This window comes from Haemaphysalis longicornis, unplaced genomic scaffold, assembly GCF_048455015.1.
Source record: "Haemaphysalis longicornis isolate Haplotype H1 unplaced genomic scaffold, Haemaphysalis longicornis Haplotype H1 scaffold_17, whole genome shotgun sequence".
NCBI classification, from domain to species: domain Eukaryota; kingdom Metazoa; phylum Arthropoda; class Arachnida; order Ixodida; family Ixodidae; genus Haemaphysalis; species Haemaphysalis longicornis.
In genome coordinates, this window is record NW_027526276.1 from 1419815 (window position 1) to 1440086 (window position 20272).

The 20272-nt window shown below is 44.7% G+C and overlaps 1 protein-coding gene across 1 annotated transcript in view; it reads left to right on the top strand.

The window, feature by feature from the left end:
* LOC144166376 (uncharacterized) overlaps nt 1-19003 on the top strand; it is a 33334-nt gene extending 14331 nt beyond the window's left edge. The window contains exons 3-4 of the mRNA XM_077695892.1: nt 8441-8643; nt 18578-19003. Coding sequence (XP_077552018.1) covers nt 8441-8643; nt 18578-18958 — 584 coding nt within the window. The 3' untranslated portion in view covers nt 18959-19003. The remainder of the gene's footprint in view (nt 1-8440; nt 8644-18577) is intronic.
* Nucleotides 19004-20272: the final 1269 nt, after the last annotated feature.

The window sequence follows — 20272 nt, forward strand, 5'->3', positions numbered from 1 at the left end:
TTCCCCCATGCGCGCCCCGCAGCAAAAATTTTGCAATTGGATGGCTTTGTCTCGCACTTCCGGCGAACAGAAGAGTCGTCTGCGTAGCGTCGACGGCTCGCGGCGGCGCCTTTGTTTAATTAACGCTTCCTGCAGCATGCTTAAGAGTGTCGTGTTCGTCGATATTCATCTTTTTTACTCTATTGCCACCCTTCTCGTTAAGGCGCGTTGGCTAGGGCGACCCGGCGACGAACAACACGACTGCGACGTCGACTTCCGAGTTTGCAGAGCGCCAATTGTCATATGACGCCGACGGCGACACGAGCACGTCGGCCGAACGATATTCCGCGTTGTGTGACTGGCTCGCTGACCGAAGACGCCGGCAATACCGATCGACCGAATGGTCGGCGTGAAGCGATTCAGAAGCGAAAACTGCATCCACCACGACCACAATCCTGCTGTAATGAATGCGGCTATGTTCTCTTCGTTCTTAAAGTGTAATAAACATACTAAAATCCACGAAGTTTATAGAACACTCACAAGCGCTAATGGAATCTGTATTTCGGCTCACCACGCATCGGCCGTTGGCTTTAAAAACAGTTCCCGGAGTTGCAAACTGCATATTGGTGTGCGACCAGCAATGCTTATAGAAAATATAAGCTCAGCTAAGAGCACAATACGAGTTACGGGAGGTCTATTAGGTAATAAGGAGTCTATATCGACAGAAGGTTTACGCCGAAAGCTTAAAACAAGAGCGCGGAGAGCATTATTCCCGCAGGGCAAAATCGCAGTCGTAAAAAAAAAAAAACAGTGCTGTTCCTGGAGATCAGCTATGAAGTACAGTATGCCTGTTATTTCCCCTCGTGTGCCATTGCTCCGTGTTGCATTGGATTAATGGCTCGCGTTCGCTTTTTCAAAGCCGCGAATTCGAATCGGGGCATATTTTGCCTTTTTTTTCTTTTTCTGGCCTCTCAGGGGCATCGTTTGCGAATCTTACTCGCGATTCCAAAGCAAAATGTTTTGGTTGAACTGTGGAACTACTATATCAAAAGTCAATGCGTCGTTTAAGTCATTGGTGCGTTTTGTTCAGTTTTAAACTCGTGCTTTGTATATATAAATAGGCAAGTGTACTTTCTGAGGACGAAATACGTATTTGTGTATCTTTGGAAATGTTACGTCGTTATATAAAGCAACCAGAGTTTCCTCCCATCCGCCTAAACAATACACACGGTATGTTTCTTTTTTTTTGGGGGGGGGGGGGGGAGTAATATAGGGCGGTGGCCGGCAACCAAGCAATCCACATATGTCAATCCAGAGCACTCAGCAGGTAAAAAATGGACTGGCAGCTTTTACAGAGAGAAAAGAGGTCCAGGCCATAAGGGAAAAAAGCGAGAGTGGAATAATTGTTTTGTGCTATCATCTGCGTATTCTCAAAAAGGTAGCGCGCATGGCCCCAAAACTCGCAGTACTCTTTTGAGACCAGTCGGAATATTTGTTACGGTGTACTTGTCTAGTAGTTGATAAACACAGGGTCGCATCAGAGGTTTCCCGGAAAGTAAGGGAGAAGGGGGAAATGGAATGCATGGCGCACTCTAAAAAAAGTCGCTGTGCCGTACAGTGCACACTTTCGGCTGCTTTTTTGTTACGGTTATAAATTACTACCGATAGAATAACGGAATGGAATACTACAACAGTCTTTGTACGCGCGCGCATGGTGTCAATACAACACGACCAAGCTTCAGATTGGCGGGAACAAGCGGCTAATTAGGCAATATACAAACCGACGTCCTTTCTCAGCGCGTGTACGTCCTCACACTACCAAACCCGCTGACTTATTTTAGACTCCAATATGTACCAAGGCATGTCGCCGCTAAGGCGTAATGACAGGGTCGTTCAGTGTTACCGTGATGTTTCTGCGTGGTTTGAAAGCATAAACGCCCCGCCCCATTTCTTCAATCAGCTTCTCCAGTCGTGAGCCAAGTTCAGTATATCCATAAAATGATAAAAGAAGGGCCCAAACGGAATGCACAAATTAAGACGGTCCCGTCCCAAAAACGATGCTGTGGCGCACTGCGAGCTCTAGCTGCGAAGCAAACACTGCGGGATTGGCATTCAAGCTTTTTACGAATCTAAGAAGTCGAAAAAAATTATACTCGCTCTTTACTTTCGCCGCAACCTGTAACGCATTCCCAGAAGCCCATGCGGTGTTGTTTCATACGCGATATTCTTTTCCAACACAGGCGAATGCCGGGCACTTCGGATGCGATGCAAAACGTTAATTCAACCGACCTAAAACGAGTGAGACCGCTTTTATTTACAAAAAAAAAATGCACAGATACCAGCCAAGGGAACATGTCACAATAAAAAAATCACGTGTTTTGGAAAAGAGATGTTGGTATTGCTGCAGCCCGAACACAGAGCGTTCGTTCCAAAACCCATGATTCTACCCACATGTTACTGATACAGGGCAGCGGCGAACTTTTTGCGGTAGATGCCGGGCTTATACACACTACGGAACAGAATCTCGCGTTCCGGCCGCATTTTCACTTAGGTATTGCACAAAGCATAAAACGACACGTGGCAATGACCCGAAACGTACTCTTAACCATTTGCAAGATAAATGTGGACATGCCAATGGCAGGCCAGCACCCATTCAGGTCCATATGAAACTATCCTGTGTTTAAAAGTTCTCGTCTCTGTGCTTATTTCCGCAAGAACTGTAAGGTGTACCACTTAAAGTTATATGAATATGACAGTGATTGCGAAGCAGCTTGCGAGCAGCGGCCGGGGGTGGTTCACGTTGAGGTTATGGTCTCTCAACTTCTAATTCGCAGCTCTTCATGTGCCACTCTGTTTGCCTTGTCGTAACAGAGTGTTTTTTTATTTATTAGTTATTACTTCGTTATCGTTTAAACATACTGGAGCCCTAAATCAGCCTACAGCACGAGTGGAGCAAAAGCGGCTACATGAGCAACCGACGGAGTTACATTGTTACGTGAGTGAGCTAGCGGTATGATAGTATAGATTCAAAATATAAGTAAAAGGTAACAAAAGATCAGAGCGCGAAACAAACTTCAAAAAGCTCGACAGAGATTTGTGGGAGCAAAAAATTAACAGTGGCTTAGCTCGGCTATGCCAGGGTATACGTAGCGTGAGCTAAGGTTCAGCTGGTTATTCTTAGCTTTCCTGGTTGACTAGGATTAGCTGACTATCATGCTTACTGCTACTAAAACGATTTACAAACCAATACAATTCAATACAATCCAATATAAACCAACTAAATGCAATCCAATTCAATCCAATTCAATCCAATCAAATCCAATCCAGTCGCGGCGGCAGCGGCTCCGGCGCGCCAGCTGTGCGCCTTGAGACGTCACAGCTCCTCGCGGATGCGCAGCATGGCTCTCCAGGATCCACGCGAAACTGCTCAACCTCGGCCAGTGTAGCTCACGCTACAAAATTGTTTGAGGGAAGACAATGTATGTTGTCGGGTAAGCTGTTTCAGAGTTCAGTTGTACAAAAGCAAGAGGGAAACCGGAATTTGCTAACGTGTAGAAACGTGCTGTATCAGAAGCGTGACAATAAAGTGTCACGGAGAGCCCAGAACATCTCAGAAAGTTTATCGTTTGAAAGCTTGTGAGATGAATTGGCAGTAGAGTGAAAAAGCCGCAGCGATGAAAGTGTTAAAGGCTTCAGAGGCGGTAAAGCTGATACTGGTGAAAAACAAAACTCGCCAGAAAATGGGCATGTCTCTTTTGTTTTTTTGTACCGGCTGAATTTGATTGATTTCGCATCGCTTATAGAGTACACCGGTGACAAACACTCAGGGAAAGGGGTGATACGCGCAATATACACCCTGAACTAGCCTTGTTTCTGGAGCACGGGAAAATGAAGGCGAGCCAACGTGGAGCACAACGGGAAATAATCGACGTGGTTAATGAACAGTACGCGAGTAGGAAAACCGAGTATGGCAAGGCCGGAGCATCAGGAGGAAAGGAAAGGAGGATACTTGTGAACGAGGAAACAGAGCCGCATGAGGTCTCTGGTGGCTAAGGGATAGCATTTGCACCCTCCATCCACCTTGTTGTATCTGGAGCCAACTACCAAACCAAAGACGGAACTACCATTACGAGAAGAGTGCTCGCAACCGAGGAAATATGTAAGGGGTTCGCTGTTATGGTAACAAATTCAGTGAAAGTAATGGAGCGTGTACCGAAGGAATTGTGTGTGGCTCGCTGATAAAAGTTCAGCGAAAGCGGTTACTCGCGAATGGGATATGCGGGAATTCTGCAGAGCAATATGGTGTTTCAGGATCGGTTCCTAGACCATCTTACGACCTTTTAAAGGTGAAATTCTGAAAAGGAATTTACCCCTTCCATCGAAGCTAGAATGAGAAGAGGCGCAACGCGTAAGGGACAGATCGAAGCAATTCGAAACCGTTAAGGCGGATCGTAAGTCAAAGTGTCCTGAGCGTCTAGAATATGAGGCCCTGCTCAAACGCAAGGCGTCATTTATCTTCTCATTCTTTCTTCCGTTTCAAGGGATTTTGTTAGCCTTGATTTCAAGACAGACCGTGTTGGAATAAAAAGATGTCATCGATACATAAATATCGCTGCAGAAGCGTTGAAAATTCTCTTTACAGAGAAGTGTAATGGTATGTCTCATTGTATAAAGGTTTTGGGCTGCGTCAATGGGAATATTTGGGTTTTTATGGCCAGTAGGTCGCCTTACTCAAATAAATGCTCCCTAGACAAGCGATTGATTACGTATACATTCGCTTCTTTCCAAAACCATCGGTCCATGTTTACGCATCTCCCAATTTTGTCTCAGCAAAAGAAAACAACCGACATATTTCAGGCAAAATATAAGTGAATAACCGTCAGTACCAGTGCTCTTTGAACTGGAATACACATTCGATTAGTTTTCCGCCAGATAATTAGGAGAAAGAACCCGTTAAAAATGGTGCCGAAGAGCGGCGAAAGAAAACCAAATGGCGCGAGCATTGCGAATGCGAGATAATTCAACTATAAGAAGAACAAGGAGGAAGGAGGATAAAGGCAGGGATGGTGCAGTATTGACTTGCAGCGATATGTGCATAAAAGAAAGGAGATACGCGAGCAGTTATTTTATAATCCGATTTCTGGCATAAATTTTCTTGCTGTATTTATCTTGGCTATGCAAATCAAATCGAAAGATTTTGTTTTATATGACCTCCATCACTTTTCCGCCAGGAGATGATCGTATTCACTGTGCAATTATTATTTTAGGCTAAAATTTTGATTACCTTGCCAAATCGGGTGTTTTCGAAGTAATATCGCGTGTTTTCGAAGTAGACGAAGTAATAAGTGCGCGTATTCAAACGAACGTCCCCTGCGCCATTGGGATTTGCAGCCATGCTTGCCGTCAGTCCTTCCATACACTCCAACGGACCGTTGTCCGCTGCTGCTTTTTTTTCGACAGTATTTGCACCTGGCTTGTTATTGTTACTGTAGAAAGTAATCGTTTCGTGAAACACGTGGTATCCTCAACAAAAAGGGTCACGTAAGACAACGTCGCTTACGCCAATCGGCCAGTGTCGTGCAAGACAACCCCAAAGCGGCGGACCGCTGTGCAGCTAAAAAAAGCATCGTGCGCCCAGTACCAATAGCAGTGCGCATTGCTACGTCTATGCTTGCGTTTATTTTCGTAACTTTCATTGTTTACACCAGCATTCTTATGTCTGTGAAATGAATATGCATTACATTAGGCCGCAAATAGTTCGTTCGGCGAGCTTATAAGCCGTGCCTAATGTGCATTGGCTTTTGCCGGCCTCAGCCAATAGCAGCGCTGGCAAATATGGCATCATAGGTCCTCTTACGGGAAATGAGCTAGTTGTTCGCATGACCATTCTCTTTCTTCCTAAGTCTATTTGAGCAAAGTGCCCGTTAAAATTGGTCTAGAGTGTGAAGACGGGCTAGTTCGTTCATACTGAAGGCAAAAAACAGTGCAAAGAAACAGCACAGAAGACGAGAAAGAGATCCTACCGCCAATGTTCATCTCTTTCTGGTCTTCTGTGCCGTTTTTTGCGCTGTTTTTTGCCTTAAAAGTGGTGTGAGTAGTATTTTAACGAGACGATTTTTCGGATGAAACAAATCATAACTGGTGTGTTGCCTGCAAGTCCTCTTTTAAGAAACACGTTGTACTATGGCGTAGTGAGGTAGTGTAATTAAACATTCTCCTCTAAACTTTTAAAGAATTCCGACAAATAAAAAAAAATATTACGACCATTTCACACCCAAGGGTCTAGTCACGAGATCATTGTAGAATTGCCAAAGCATGATGAAGCGAAAAAAGTATTCGTAGTATAGTGATGCCAAACATAGAAGTTTCGTGAGCTCCTTCTGCTAGATCGTCATAGGGATGCTGACTTTCAATAACTGCTACACGTTTTCTAATACGGAAACTAAATGACTGCACGTTTCGTGCACATTTTTCTGACAACAGAAATTGAGGTACACGAGTACAGAGAGGTAAGTAGGTATATAGAACCGTAAAGCAAAATCTAATATTGAGTCTCCTTTAAAACTGATATTTAAAAAAAACGGCCGTACTCGAACAGCTTGCGGGGGACTGCGTACCTGTTAAATGAAAATCCAGTTCTCAGAAGTTCAAAGTTTTGTTATATTTTCTCAGGCACCCCAGCAGGCTCAATATACTCATACCTATGTATTTATTGAACTATGATTCTGCAACAGACTCTTTATCCCATTGTCCCACAGAGCTAAGATAGTCTAGGGGAAATTCCACCACGGAATACAACATTATGTTTTGTTACTTACAACTACAATACAAAGAAACTCCTCGCTATTTTGTATTTTAGCAGCGCAGGCAAATTTAAATCCACCAAACTTGGTGTATGTAAATGTCGACATCATTTTCTGGAAAAAGGGTTTGTGTACCCCTCGGGCAAATGCAGCCGACGTCGAGGGTATCCGTACTAGTCCATACGCGAGGCCAACATGTAGATAATTTGGTGTCGGTTTCTGGCTCGATAGGCAGCCGTTTAAAACCAACCTATCATCTAGTGTTATTTGCGGTGATGGAGGTAATTGCGCGAGTTCTTTGCCGGCAAGCGCCCAGAAAACACTTCCTTAACGCAAAGCGGCAACAGCGATCAATGTGTTGGAGCTGCTCGTACAGGATACTTGGGTGTGTAGAAACACATTGAAGATCCCTGTATAGGTACTTGTCTTATGATGTCGCGTGCCTTTATTAGTACGTGGGAGTGTAAGAGACGCTTTTCGTAAAGAAGCAATAGCTAAGCCAGTAGGACTTTCTTATGATAGCTAGAAGTAACAAAATCCTAGCCCATAGAGGCTCGGGATACTTAGAAATCGACCGACTTTTCCATGTTTTGATTCATTGCTTTTGCTGCGCTTCCTGATACAGCAAACGTACCGCTAATAAATAACTCGCAATTCCTTCCAATTCAAATTGTGTATTTGAAGCACCAAAATAGGGGAAATTGTAACAAGATAGTCTTGAAGAGTGGAATAAAAATTGCGAGATAGAAGACGTACATAGTTTCGATGAAAATGTGCCGTGACGGCTATACAAGAACCGGTCAGCGGATGGGTCAACCTTATAGAAGATAAAAAAGAGCTAAATAAAAACGATAAATAGTTAACAAGAAAACATAAATAGGAAATGAGGCTTTCTCGGAATGAGTCACACTAATTACAAATCAGCGCAAGAAAACTGTCAAAAATTTTGGGTCATGCAAGTACAACGCGCTGTTTACTCAAACATATATTCCAGGTGAACGACTATGAATATGGACACTTCTAAGCATCCTATTCCTACTCATTGATTTCCAAACGGTGCCCTATCTACAGAGTGACAACCTGCCAGCCTATTTTATGGGACATATGGGACATGTAGGTCATATGAGAGACATGCCTGCGTTCCCCAAGATTTCGCACATGTGTATGTGTGTGTGTGTTTTGTCGCTGACATTGTCTCTTGTACCCCCGTCGTGAGAGGTGAAATGTTTCCGTATTACAAACAAATATTTTAAAGAAAATACTTGTTTATGCCGATGAAGACCTATTCACTTGTCTTTATTGAAACTACAAAATTTCAGTGACTATTTTTGCAATCACGCAAAATTACAAAATAATGTGAAGTATTTACAAGTCCCCTTTCCTAAGAGGTTCGAATGTGGATGGAACCTACGTGGTGGATTTTGCTCGTCAATCGTTATCTTTGCAAGTTTCATTGAAAGGGGAAAGCAGGGATCAGTATTCGCAATACACTCATTTTGAGTGCCCCTCTTGCCTCTAGAAGCAAAAATTAAGGCAATATTCAGGAAAATGGCGGAAGGAATATTTTTACACGTTCCACGTACAGTATGATTAGTTTTAGAATAGAAATTTTTGGATCATGCATTGCTTAGAGTCTTTTTCACTTGCTTGGTGTCCAGGTTGGTGCGACGAGTCCCATGACAGATACTTGGAACAGGTCGTAGAATCAACAATGAACGAAATACCGCCCGAATACAGCTCGGAACTCGAAGGAGGCCCAGAGCCGCATTCAACACTTGGATTTGACGGCTACAAAATTAATGGCCTCCACCTGCTCCGACGAAGCGGCCCCATCCGATCCCACTGTGCAAATGGCACCCAGGTGAGAAGAATATTGTTGTGTTTGGCACGGAAAACGTGCCGACACGGATTGGAACATACATTCCGCCTCCAAACAACAGCGAATATAAAATCTGCTAACAACGTCGGTGCCAGCGACAATGAGTAAACTGAATACTCACAAAAATTAAAGAAATATTTCTCGGAGCCCTCGTATAAGTGAACCGGGGTTGCCGCCTAGCTGTCGCATTGATTTACCATAGAGCGGTATTTTCGAGCCAGGGGAAGAGAAGAAGGATTGAATAAAGGAGTGCAAACGTCACCTTTGCTATGTACAGTCCTAAGCATCGCATGAATTTCATACAACATCAATTGCAACAAAGTGACCAAACTTTTTTGCAGAAAATGCATACTACAGCCCCTTGTCTACCAAAACTTTTGAAGGGCTGTTTGAGATACCTGCTTATTACGGAGACACCCTCGAGACCACCAGTAACCAAAACGAAGTATGTAACATACGATAGCCCGTTATGCAGATCTGAGTTTTCTTTAAAAATGCTTAATGAGACTAATTCACGGCCCCTTGGGTCCAGCGAAGTGACACATTGGTTGCACACCAGCTGTTTCCATATCTGCAATAGACCCCGAGGTCCTCAGGCTGTCAAGCAGTCGTGCGAGAGCGGATCGTACACGTCGTGTTAGGATGAGCGTTTTAATCTAACTGGCTGCGGGTGCAGCGCGAACGCGTGCCACCGCTTCTTTGTCACATGCAACTGGTGATGATGAACCGTCGTCTGCTACAGCGCGCAAGAGGAAGACGTTCCAAAAATATCGATGCCTTTTGGTAGTTATGTACCCTCCTGTAGGGCATAATTACTAATGTTTCCGTACAATCTCTGGCGAAGTCCTATCGCTGATTATTTTATACACGTGCCAAATGTCATATACTTCTGTGCGTAACATCAATGAAGTATGCATTCGTTATTCCCGAATGACATGAGCATGCCAAACACCACCGGTTAGGTTTCTGTGCTGTCTTTACTGTGGAATGCAGATAAGGTGCAAATCGTAACGAACTGTGTACGTATATGATGGCAATAGATCTACCGGAGGGATTTCAAGGAGTGATGTAATAGCTCAGCTTCCGTGTGGCTTTTTTCGCCCCATAATGATAGTTTTTAATCATTTTCTAATCTATTATACTCGTAGGTAGTGTTTTTCAGTACCTGGTGGTATAGACTCTACAATATGGGTCGCATTCATTTCAGCCCTCCGTCCTAGTAGACGCATAAAAGACGGACTGCTATAGGGGGGCTCATGAGGTCGCCCAAACAGGTTTCTTTGGGAAGAGTCTGATGATATACATCAAGTGCAATCAATTCCCTGAAGTAGAAGACAAATTTTTATAGCCAGGTATTTGAATGCACTAACCCTTCCCTCTTTCCTAAGATGTTATGTTACATCTCCGTAATTAATCGCGCACACGTGTATACTCGTTTTCAAAGCAAAGTACTAGAAAAGCTGTTCTGTTTCGCTGTGATAAAAATGTACTTCTAAAAAAGCTGAGGCAATGTTTTAGTACACTTTCCGTAAGCGAATGCTCGCTGTAAGTTTGTCCTAACGCGCACGTCGTTCATGGTTTATTGAGTCGTGTCAGCAGGGACGACGGCTCTTGTGACAAACTGTCAACGAGGCCAACCTTGACACAAGTAAAGGCTCAGATAAAGGTTTTTACGACAGACTCAATCGTCGAGCTGTATACCTTCGATTGGATTCACCACATTTCGAGCATAGCTTTTTTGATGGCTAATACCGGCAATGATGCTCGCGTGAGCTATCCGCGGTCGCAAAAAAACGCCGGAATGCTCCGTTTTTCCACCACACCTGCCTTCAATAACGCAGAGGGAGAATTTTTTAAGTCCTCGAAGGTAACTGAGCAATGCTGGGGTGCCTCTCTGCCTAAATACCCCGTACTAGATGAGTATTTGACTCGGCTTAGTTTCACATGAAAGGCCGCAGTGCATGACTCTACAGTGTCCTCAACCGGATAATAGGCAGCCTATAAATCCTAACTCCACGTGGAAGATAACATGAAGGTGTTCATCTGGGCAGTCACATATTTGTTATTGATATAAATGACTTGGTACCCAAAATGCCGTCAGAGATTCGTCAATTCACTAAGGACTCTGTAATTTGCTGCCCTATTTAAGATGCACAAATCTAGCAGACTCCCTTATAGAAACTTCATGAAGGTGTCGCACGCTGTGGCTCTGTCGAAAATGTATTAGGAGTTATCATCAAGGCATTTTATGTAGCCAGTCCAAGGCGTTTCCGAGTGCTTTCCCACTAGAAAGCCGTTTCCCCACCAAGAACAAACATAATGACGCACATTCAATCCGTCTTTGCCGATACAGTCCTCTAGAAGAACAATTTTCCGCAATCTGCAACTGAGCCCATCAACATAGATATCAATGCTATCCTTGAATCAGTTCTCTGTTTTAGTACTGCATACCCCTCGCTGCAAACCTCTTGAAACAGGGCACTTTGGGATATTTTAAATAAACAAGAAACGAAACCAAGTAAACAAATGAAGGGGAGGAATAAACTTAATAACTAAAAAAGCGCAGACAAACACTGGGGCTTGGGCTTTACCTTTTTGAGCACGACGTTTAGGGCAGCACGTTACGGAGGTGTTACTCATACCAGAATAGCGGCGGTTCCATTTTAGGGGCGAAGCTTCTTAAGTCATGGGTCTGGTTATCCCTTGTGTCTCGTGGTACGTGACCGCCGCATGCTTTCGGAGACGTCGCAAAGTGGGCCGCGTTGCACGCGCAAAAACCGGCTGCAACCGGCAGCGCAAACTCGGCACCGGGAGCGCGAGCTTGTCTGTGTTCGCCAACGGAGGCGCGAGCGCACGTGCACTGCGAGGGGGAGATCACGCAAGAGATCACGCCACGAACGCAGGCAGTCGTTCTCGGAGATCGAACGAGACGCAAGGACCTTTGCTCGTTTCCTCTCGTCTTGTTCGGGCACAGGTTCGCCCTAAATAAAAGTTCTTTCTTTACCGTTGTGTCCCATCCTACGTGACAAATTGTGGTGGAGGTGCGGCGTAGTCCTCGATGGCGCGGGGTCTTTCACCAGGTCTGGGCCTGGGAGCATTGACTCCGAAAATAAAAGTTGATTTGTACAATGTACGCACACAGTCTTACGTCTTTCTTAATGATGTAATGGGCGAACTCTCACGGGAGAGTTACGGTTACCGATGATCTCCCCCTCTCGAGCTTCGCCCCACTTATCATCATTCATTCCGTGGATATGGCGTGATTTTTTTTTTCTCGAGGTTTCAGTGTTACTCACCCAAACGCCTACGCGGACGACGCGAAATAGTCCAACCTTCTGCTTGTTTTGAGGAATTCTCAGAACAGCGAACCAAAAATACGCCAATTGCCATATTTTCGACCGGATTTGTGCGGTTGCCACCACAATAATTCTATGGCACACATAAAAACGACTTTGTGCAAAATAACAGCACCGACTTGGCGAAAAGGGTTTCCGTGTCTGCCCCCCCCCCCCCCCCACACACACAAAAAAAAAAAAAACTAACCCTGCCCTCTACCTGAACTCGCCGCAAAAGCCTTCCAGTATACAAATGACGATGGCTTGAACACGGAAATTGAAGTCAGGCACTGAGATTCAATAGATTGCAGTGATATCTTAGGCCGTCCACCGAAACTATGTTACGTGTCACACCGGGCTAAATTTCGGCGTGTGCCGGCGGTAACTTACAATATGTCTCTCGGGATCACCGAGTATGCGGCTTCAATTTTTTAAAAAGTGTTGCGATAAAGCCCATTTCTTGGTAATATCAATTGATTGTAGATGCGTGCAGCTATGTCAGAAACTGTAGGCTTCGGAAATAGCTTAACGATATTTTTTACAGGAACAGTGGACTGTGAATGCATGCCTTCTTCATTGGGCAGTCAGCGATAGAAAATGTGTTTGCCAAAGTATTGGTTATGTGAAATTGCGAATACCGACGTTTCAATGAAAGCATACTAGAGAACTCCATTCCAAAAAAATAGCAAGCTTGCGATATGACCGCATGCATCATACTTGCGTGGAAAATGTTTGGTTAGTAAGACAAAGCTTTTGCCGATGCATGGCGTGCCTAATGAAGCACAACGTTTAAAATTGTCATTGTCATCTCCTGGATTTGTTCAATTTGTCTGGCAGACAAAACAGCCGCTTAATTGTTTTGACATGTCCTTATCACTACCATTACAGGGCACCACTGTAGTGTAAAATCTCTGCGGCTGGCTTGTACTCACGCGCTACCAATGCATGTCATCATCATCATCATCATCATCATCATCATCATCCCCACCAGCCTATCTACGCCCAATGCAGGGCAAAGGCCTCTGCCATTATTCTCCAATTACCCCGGCATTGTGCCAACTGTGACCAATTTATCCCTGCAAACATCTTGATCTCATCCGCCCAACTAACTTTCTACCGCCCCCGGCTACGCTTGCCTTCTCTAGGGATCCACTGTGTTACCCTTAATGACCAGTGGTTATCTTGCCTCCGCATTACATGCCCTGCCCATGTCCATTTCTTCTTCTTAATTTCTACTAGTATGTCCTTAACAAGCGTTTGCTCCCTGACCCACTCCGCTCTCTTCTTGTCCCTTAATGTTACACCTATCATTTTCCGCTCAATTCCCCTTTGAGTCGTTCTCAATTTAAGTTGAACCCTCTTAGTGAGCCTCCAGGTTACTTCCCCGTAGGTGAGTACCGGTAAGATGCAGCTGTCATACACTGTTTTCATCAGGGATAATGGTAAGCTGCTATTCATTATATGAGAATGTCTGCAGTATGCACGGCACCCCGTTCTGATCCTTCTGGCCTAAGTAGATATATTCTTTTACCCCTTCCACTGCCTCGCCACCTATCTCAAACTGTTGTGCTGTTCCGAGGTTATTAATCATTACTTTAGTTTTCTGCATATTAATTATCAGGCCACGGTTCTACTCCGTTCGTCTCGTGCGGAAAGCATGCTTGGCAATTCGTCCCCCAGTTAATTAGCAAGGCAATGTCAACAGAAAATCTGAGGTTACCGAGGTATTCTCCATTAACCTTACTCCCATCTGTTCCCAATCCAACGTCCTGAATACTTCTTGTAAACATGCTGGGAATAACATTGGAGAGATTGTGTCTCCTTGTCTGACACCCTTACTTACAGGTATTTTACTGCTCTCCTTATGGAGAATGATGGTAGCGGTGGACCCATTGTAGATATTCTTTATTGTTTTTACAAAATGCTCATCCAGCCCCTGGTTCCGTAACGCCTGAATAACTGCTAGGGATTCGACCGAGTCAAATGCTTTCTCATAATCCATGAAGGCTATATATAGGGGTTCAGAATACACAGCGCACTTCTCTATCACCTTATTGATCGTGTGAATATGGTCCATTGTTGAATAACCTTTACGGAACCCTGTTTGTTTTTTAGGATGACTGAAATCTAAGGTTGCAGAAATTCTGTTAGCGATTACCTTGGTAAGTACCTTGTAGACGACTGACAGTAAGCTGATCGGCCTGTAAACTTTCAGGTCCTTTATGTCACCTTTCTTATGGATTAGGATGATGTTCGCGTTCTTCCAAGACTCCGGTACGCTTGCGGTGATTAGGCATTGCGGATACAGGTTTGCCAGTTTTTTAAGTACAATTTCTCCGCCATCCTTCAAGAGGTCTGCTTTTATCTGATCCTCACCAGATGCTTTCCCCTTTTCATTTCTTTCAAAGCCTTTTTTACTTCTTCGGTCGTAACTGGTTGGATGTCTACCTCCTCTGAACTGCTTTCTCGTTCGGCGTTATCCTGGATGTCCCGGCTACTGTACAGATCCCTATAGAATTCCTCGGCCACTGTGACTATGTTATCCCTATTTGTGATGACATTGCCTTTCAGACAAAGTGCACACATACTTTAAGTGCATACATCTGATCTTTCCCTACGCCAAGACGCCTCTTTACTACTTTCAGTCTACCTGCGTTCTTTACAGCGTATTCGATCCTCTCCATATTATTCTTCCGTATGTCAGCTGTCTTACACTTATTGATTAACTTCGAACGCTCCGCTAGTTCTATTCTGTCAGCTGGGGTGGAGCTTGTCATGGTTTACCGTTTCCTAATTAGATCTTTCGTCTGCTGGGAAAGTTTACCAGTATGCTGTCTAGCCATCGCACCCCGACTTCTACTGCACACTCCGTGATAATGCGTGTAAGGTTGTCGCTGGCTTCCTGTGTCGTAAGCTCGGGTTCCTCGGTATGAGCTGAGTATCGTTTCTGCAGCGCGACCCTGAATTTTCTACTTTACGCCTTACTGTTAGCACATTAATCGGCTTCTTTCGTACTAGCTTGTTGCGGTCCCTCCTCAAATCTAGCTTAATTCGAGATCTTATCATACGATGGTCTCTACACCTTACGTTTCCGAGCACTTCCACATCCTTCACGACGCCAGGGTTATCGAATAATACGAAGTCTATTTCATTTTTATGGTCCTCATTCAGGCTTCTCGACGTCCACTTTCGGCTCTCCCGTTTACAGAAGCAGGTATTCATTATGCGTAGGTTATTCCGTTCTGCAAACTCAACTAGTAGGTCCCCCCTGCTATTTCTACAACCCAGACCATAGTTCCCTACTGCCTTGTCTCCAGCCTGATGCTTGCCTACTTTAGCATTGAAATCTCCCATATCTACGGTATACTGTGTTTTTACTTTAGCCATTACCGATTCCACATCTTCATAGAAGCGTTCCACTACCTGGTCGTCATGGCCGGATGAGGGGGCATAGCCCTCTACCACCTTGAGCTTGTACCTCCTATTGAGCCTAATTACAAGACCTGCTGCCCTTTCATTAATGCTACAGTATTCTTCTGTGTTTCCAGGTATGCTTTTATTGACTAGAGATACCACGCCCAGTTTGCTTCTGTCCTCCAGACCACGGTAACATAGAACGTGTCCATTTTTCAGCACCGTAAAGGCTTCACCTGTTCTCCTAACCTCACGAAGCCCTATGACAACCGATTTGATGCCCTTTAATTCCTCGAACAACACCTCTTGACTCGCTTCACTAGATAAGGTTCTCGTGTTAAACGTTGCCAGGTTCAGATTCCAATGGCGGCCTGTCCGGGTCGAGGTATTCTTAGCACCCCCTGCTGCGTCACAGGTCTGACCGCCGCCGTGGTCAGTTGCTTCGCAGACACTGGAGACTAATTAATTGGCGTATTCTTGGGAGGTTTTGGCCGTTACTGCACCAGGGTGGCCAATTATGCTGCTCTGGTGAGGGAGTGCGTTACCGGCAATGGTCGCCGGGGTCAGTCCCAACCCCAAGCCCCAACTGCAATTCCATAGTTGCGCGTTTTTTTGTGTGTGGGAATTGTCGGGCCCCGGGATTCGATGCATTCTCTTTCTACACACGAGGCGGATTCTATACCTCTGCTCTTTAACTCTATTCCACTGCTGCACCGCACGGCGCTACAGCGGTAAATCAAAAGTTGCCCGGGGGCACATATCGTAACAAAACACGCAGGTTATTTTCTTCCCGCGGCGGAGACTGAGCAGGGTCCCGGAAGTCTGTGCGAACGGGAATGCCCTCGTGCTTTCTGAGTTGGCTTTTAAATACACGTGAGGGAATTAACGTCCTCTAGAAGTTTCGGGATTAGAATTTTTTCGCGGAGAGGCCAGTCGCCTACTAAGAAAGAGAAAAATAAAAAGGTGCCCGGGGGTACATACCGTAACGTTGTTCTTTAAACACTCGGCGTATTTTCTTCACGCTGCAGGAACTGAGCTGGGTCCTGGGCGTCTGTGCGAACGCATGTAGGTTTCTCTATACACGACAATAGAATACCCTAGATGAGGGCCACTCCACACCCCCCCCCCCCCCCCCATTCACTTCAAGTGAGCTTGTCCGGCTGTAAACAAGAAGCTGCGGACTTCTTAACCTTTCCTCGATGTCCGAGATGTACTCTTCTTGCGATTGCGTGTTGAGTGCTTTCACTGAGGGTCTTTCTGCTCGATAGTCGTTCAATACAGTAAAGCCCGCTTATATCGAACACTGGAATATCGAATTATTTCCTATATCGGACCCTTGTATAATTCTGATAAAAATGACATGCATTTAAACTTTTTATATCGAACGCGATTTTGCTCACAACGGAGATATCGAACTCCGCCGCACCGGAATTTTGGCTCTCCTTAGGCATGCAGCAGGCTTTTCCACATCGGCACGCAGCGGTGGAGCTAGAGTTAGTCAATATATATATATATAAATATATATATATATATATATATATATATATATATATACATATATATATATATATATATATATATATATATATATATATATATATATATATATATATATATATATATATATATATATATATATATATATATATATATATATATATATATATATATATATATATATATATATATATATATATATATGTATATATATATATATATATATATATATATATATATATATATATATATATATATATATATATATATGTATCTTCAGTAACGCTGGACCAGCGAGGCAGCGACACGAATACGAATGCATGCCGTTGGCGTCGAAAGCGCCACATTGGGTCCTGCGGACTGGGTGTCACCGATCTTCAAGTCCACGCCAGTCGCTGCCCGCCCTTGCTCGGTTCGCTGGGTTCGCCGCTATTCGCTTGTATCCATGCTTGTCTCCACTCTATCGAAGACGCCGAAGACTCCGTGCCGCTTCCAAGCCGAGTGAAGCCGTCGCTGCTGTGGCCCTGCTATGGCGATATTGCAGTGCCATTGAGGGAAGTGGTCTTGTGCTTGTTGAGTGTTTAGGTAAAGTGCAGAAAGCAGCCACGAGCAACTCGTTGTGCTCCAAAAAGCAGGTGCCTACACTCATGCAGTTCTTCCGCCCCAATAAATGATTGTTTTCTTTCCGAGAAAGCGTCGTATCAATAGTGAACTGCAGGGTGGTAAGAGCTCAGCGTTAGCTCGTGACTCAGTCGCCAGCATTGCTCTCATGTAAGTTTTTTTTGCTTCACTTTCTATATCAAAATTTCGCTATATCTAACTATTTTACAGTCCTAGCGCTGCTCGATATAAGCGGGCTCGACTGTACCAGTGAAAGCGTATAGGTCTAACTTCGCGATTCAATGTGGTCCTGCACGGCGATGTCACGCCAAGTAAGAAGATTCAAAAGAAGCGCTGCAGCTGCGCTATCATTTGGACGAGAAGTCAGTTAGTCTATTACGGCTATCTCAACAAGCTTTCATGTTGATAATTTTCCCGATCCTCATGAAGGTCATGAGAGAGGAGTTGTGCTAGAAACTCTCTATTGGGCATTACCCTTTTGATGCAAGTGCATTTTGGCCCTATTGTGGTTACCCGAAACCACGGCCGACCTTCACCTGCGCAGACCGAGCGATCAAACGCAGGCACGACGGAAGAAACCGAGAAAGAACGATGTGTCTATCCAGAAGAGTACATACTGAGTAGCCAAAAAGATACAGCCGAACTTGCTGTTACAGTGATTTTATTTTTCACTTGTCGATAAGGCAACGTAAAGCTTGATGGGTGTTGATATAATCTGCATGAGATTTGTCAGGTGCACAGTGGTAGCAATTCATGTCGGCTTACATTCATTTGCAATTTTTTGTAGGCTACACTCCGTAGACATTTTGGACAAAGTACGTAATATTCTACGTCTCTCTAATTCTCATATCTTCCCTCCTTTCTCGGGAAACATTTATGGCAATATCTTGGTCGTATCTCATCTCTTCATGCTTCGCTGAAATTTTTGATTGAATATTTCTTGCACCCTCCTGTATCCTTCACCTCTTGCTTGTCGAATACAAAAGAAAACAATAATGAAATATTGCATCAAGAAGGTTTATTAGGAGTATTGACTCTTTTTCACGCAGGTTGCTAGCTTCGACCTATCGACTGAAGAGCCGGTGTTGTGCTCTTTCCATTGGACCACTGGAGGAAATGGCTCCCTCGACCTCGCTGCACAGGGAGTGAAAACGACAACGCAGCTAAAGTTCACCGCCGCCCCAGACGATGCCTCAGACCACAACGCGGCAACGCCGCGGCGGATCCTGGACGAACGTGACGAGCCGGTGACGACTACTCTGCGCACCGGTAGGGTGACGCTGCATATCGACGACCCGAGTGGACAGAACACCAGGGCGACTGCAGGATTCCTCAGGCACCTCGCCCTAGCTGCCATTCATGACTCGTGGGAAGCGCTCTTCGTGCATAAGCTTTTCCGGGCACTAAAGGAGGCACCTGCAGGTGCTTGAAACCTGGGTTACAAAAAGAAACGGACCAAATAAAATATACCTCATACTTTTGAAAATAATACCTGCCTGGCGCTTTCCGAGTAGTACCTGCAGTATATAAGACAAAATCGCATGGACGGGCTTAAATGGTGGCAGCAAGAAACCGACTTTTAAATCAATGCAGTATCTGTCATTGATTTGGCCACTACGTACAGGGTAGGCCCTAACTCCGCTTGTCCACCGGCGCGTAGCATTGTCAACAGTCCGCGACGCGTTGTTTGCTGATGTTGTTTTATAGGATTAGTGCTGTAGGTTTCATGACAGAAGGTATACTCTTAACTCGTATACGAGGAGCTGTGGCAGTAGAAGTATACATTGTAGGGGTTGCTGCTATCGTGATGTTGATGGAAATGTCGGCAGAGGCGATTTGAATGGGTGTGCTCTTGCTCGCCTCCCTCTCCGCACAAGACTTAAAATTGATCACGAATGATTCCCATGAGTGAATCCCTGTTCGCTCGCGGAAATGAGAAAAAAATGCCCTTGCGGTTTTTGAGATCGCATATCAAAGCCAGAAGTTTCCAGAACACAACAAAACTTTCGTATTACGAGCTACCCAAAATCGGTAAGTGTATGCATGGTAGATGCATAGGCGCCCAGATGATGGGTGGAGCGTATAGTCATCAACTGGCGATCAAGACACCTAGCCGGGATTCCTGGAAAGACGTGGTGCCGCTCAGAAACCATGTCAGCGTGGCGAGAATTTCGAACATCCATCCTTCACCTCTGCACTCTACAAAGGCGGGCAATCGCAATCGCAAACCACGAAAAGGAGTGCGAAAATAGTCGTGCTAGAATTTCTAAGACTTCCAAAAGCAAACAATGCGTGCACACAATATTGCGTTCTGTTAACATACAGTTAGGCACATGCTTTTTCGCGGCTGAGTGTACGCATGTGTCCTATAATTTTGCCATTTCTTTCTAAAGCGCTGATTTCTGAAACAACCTGTTCAAAAGGCAAACATACACGACGCTACGATTTAATTTTCAATCCAATGGTGCCCCAGTCCATCCTCTCCCCCGCGCTGAAGAATTGAAGTGACTAAGATTATGAACAGCGGTTTTATAAGTTACCGCAGATGGCACCTCATCATCCGCCCTATCATTTTGTGGCATTTACAGCTGCAAGCGTTTTCTTGTGGTAACGTGACTTGGTGCGTAAGTTCAGCCTTTGCTGCCGCCCCCTGCATGGTTTAGGAATAATTCGGCTATGGTTCTTTGATGACTCTTTCCGCACAAGCGTCATCATATGACCAAAACGTTCCTATGATTTAGTAT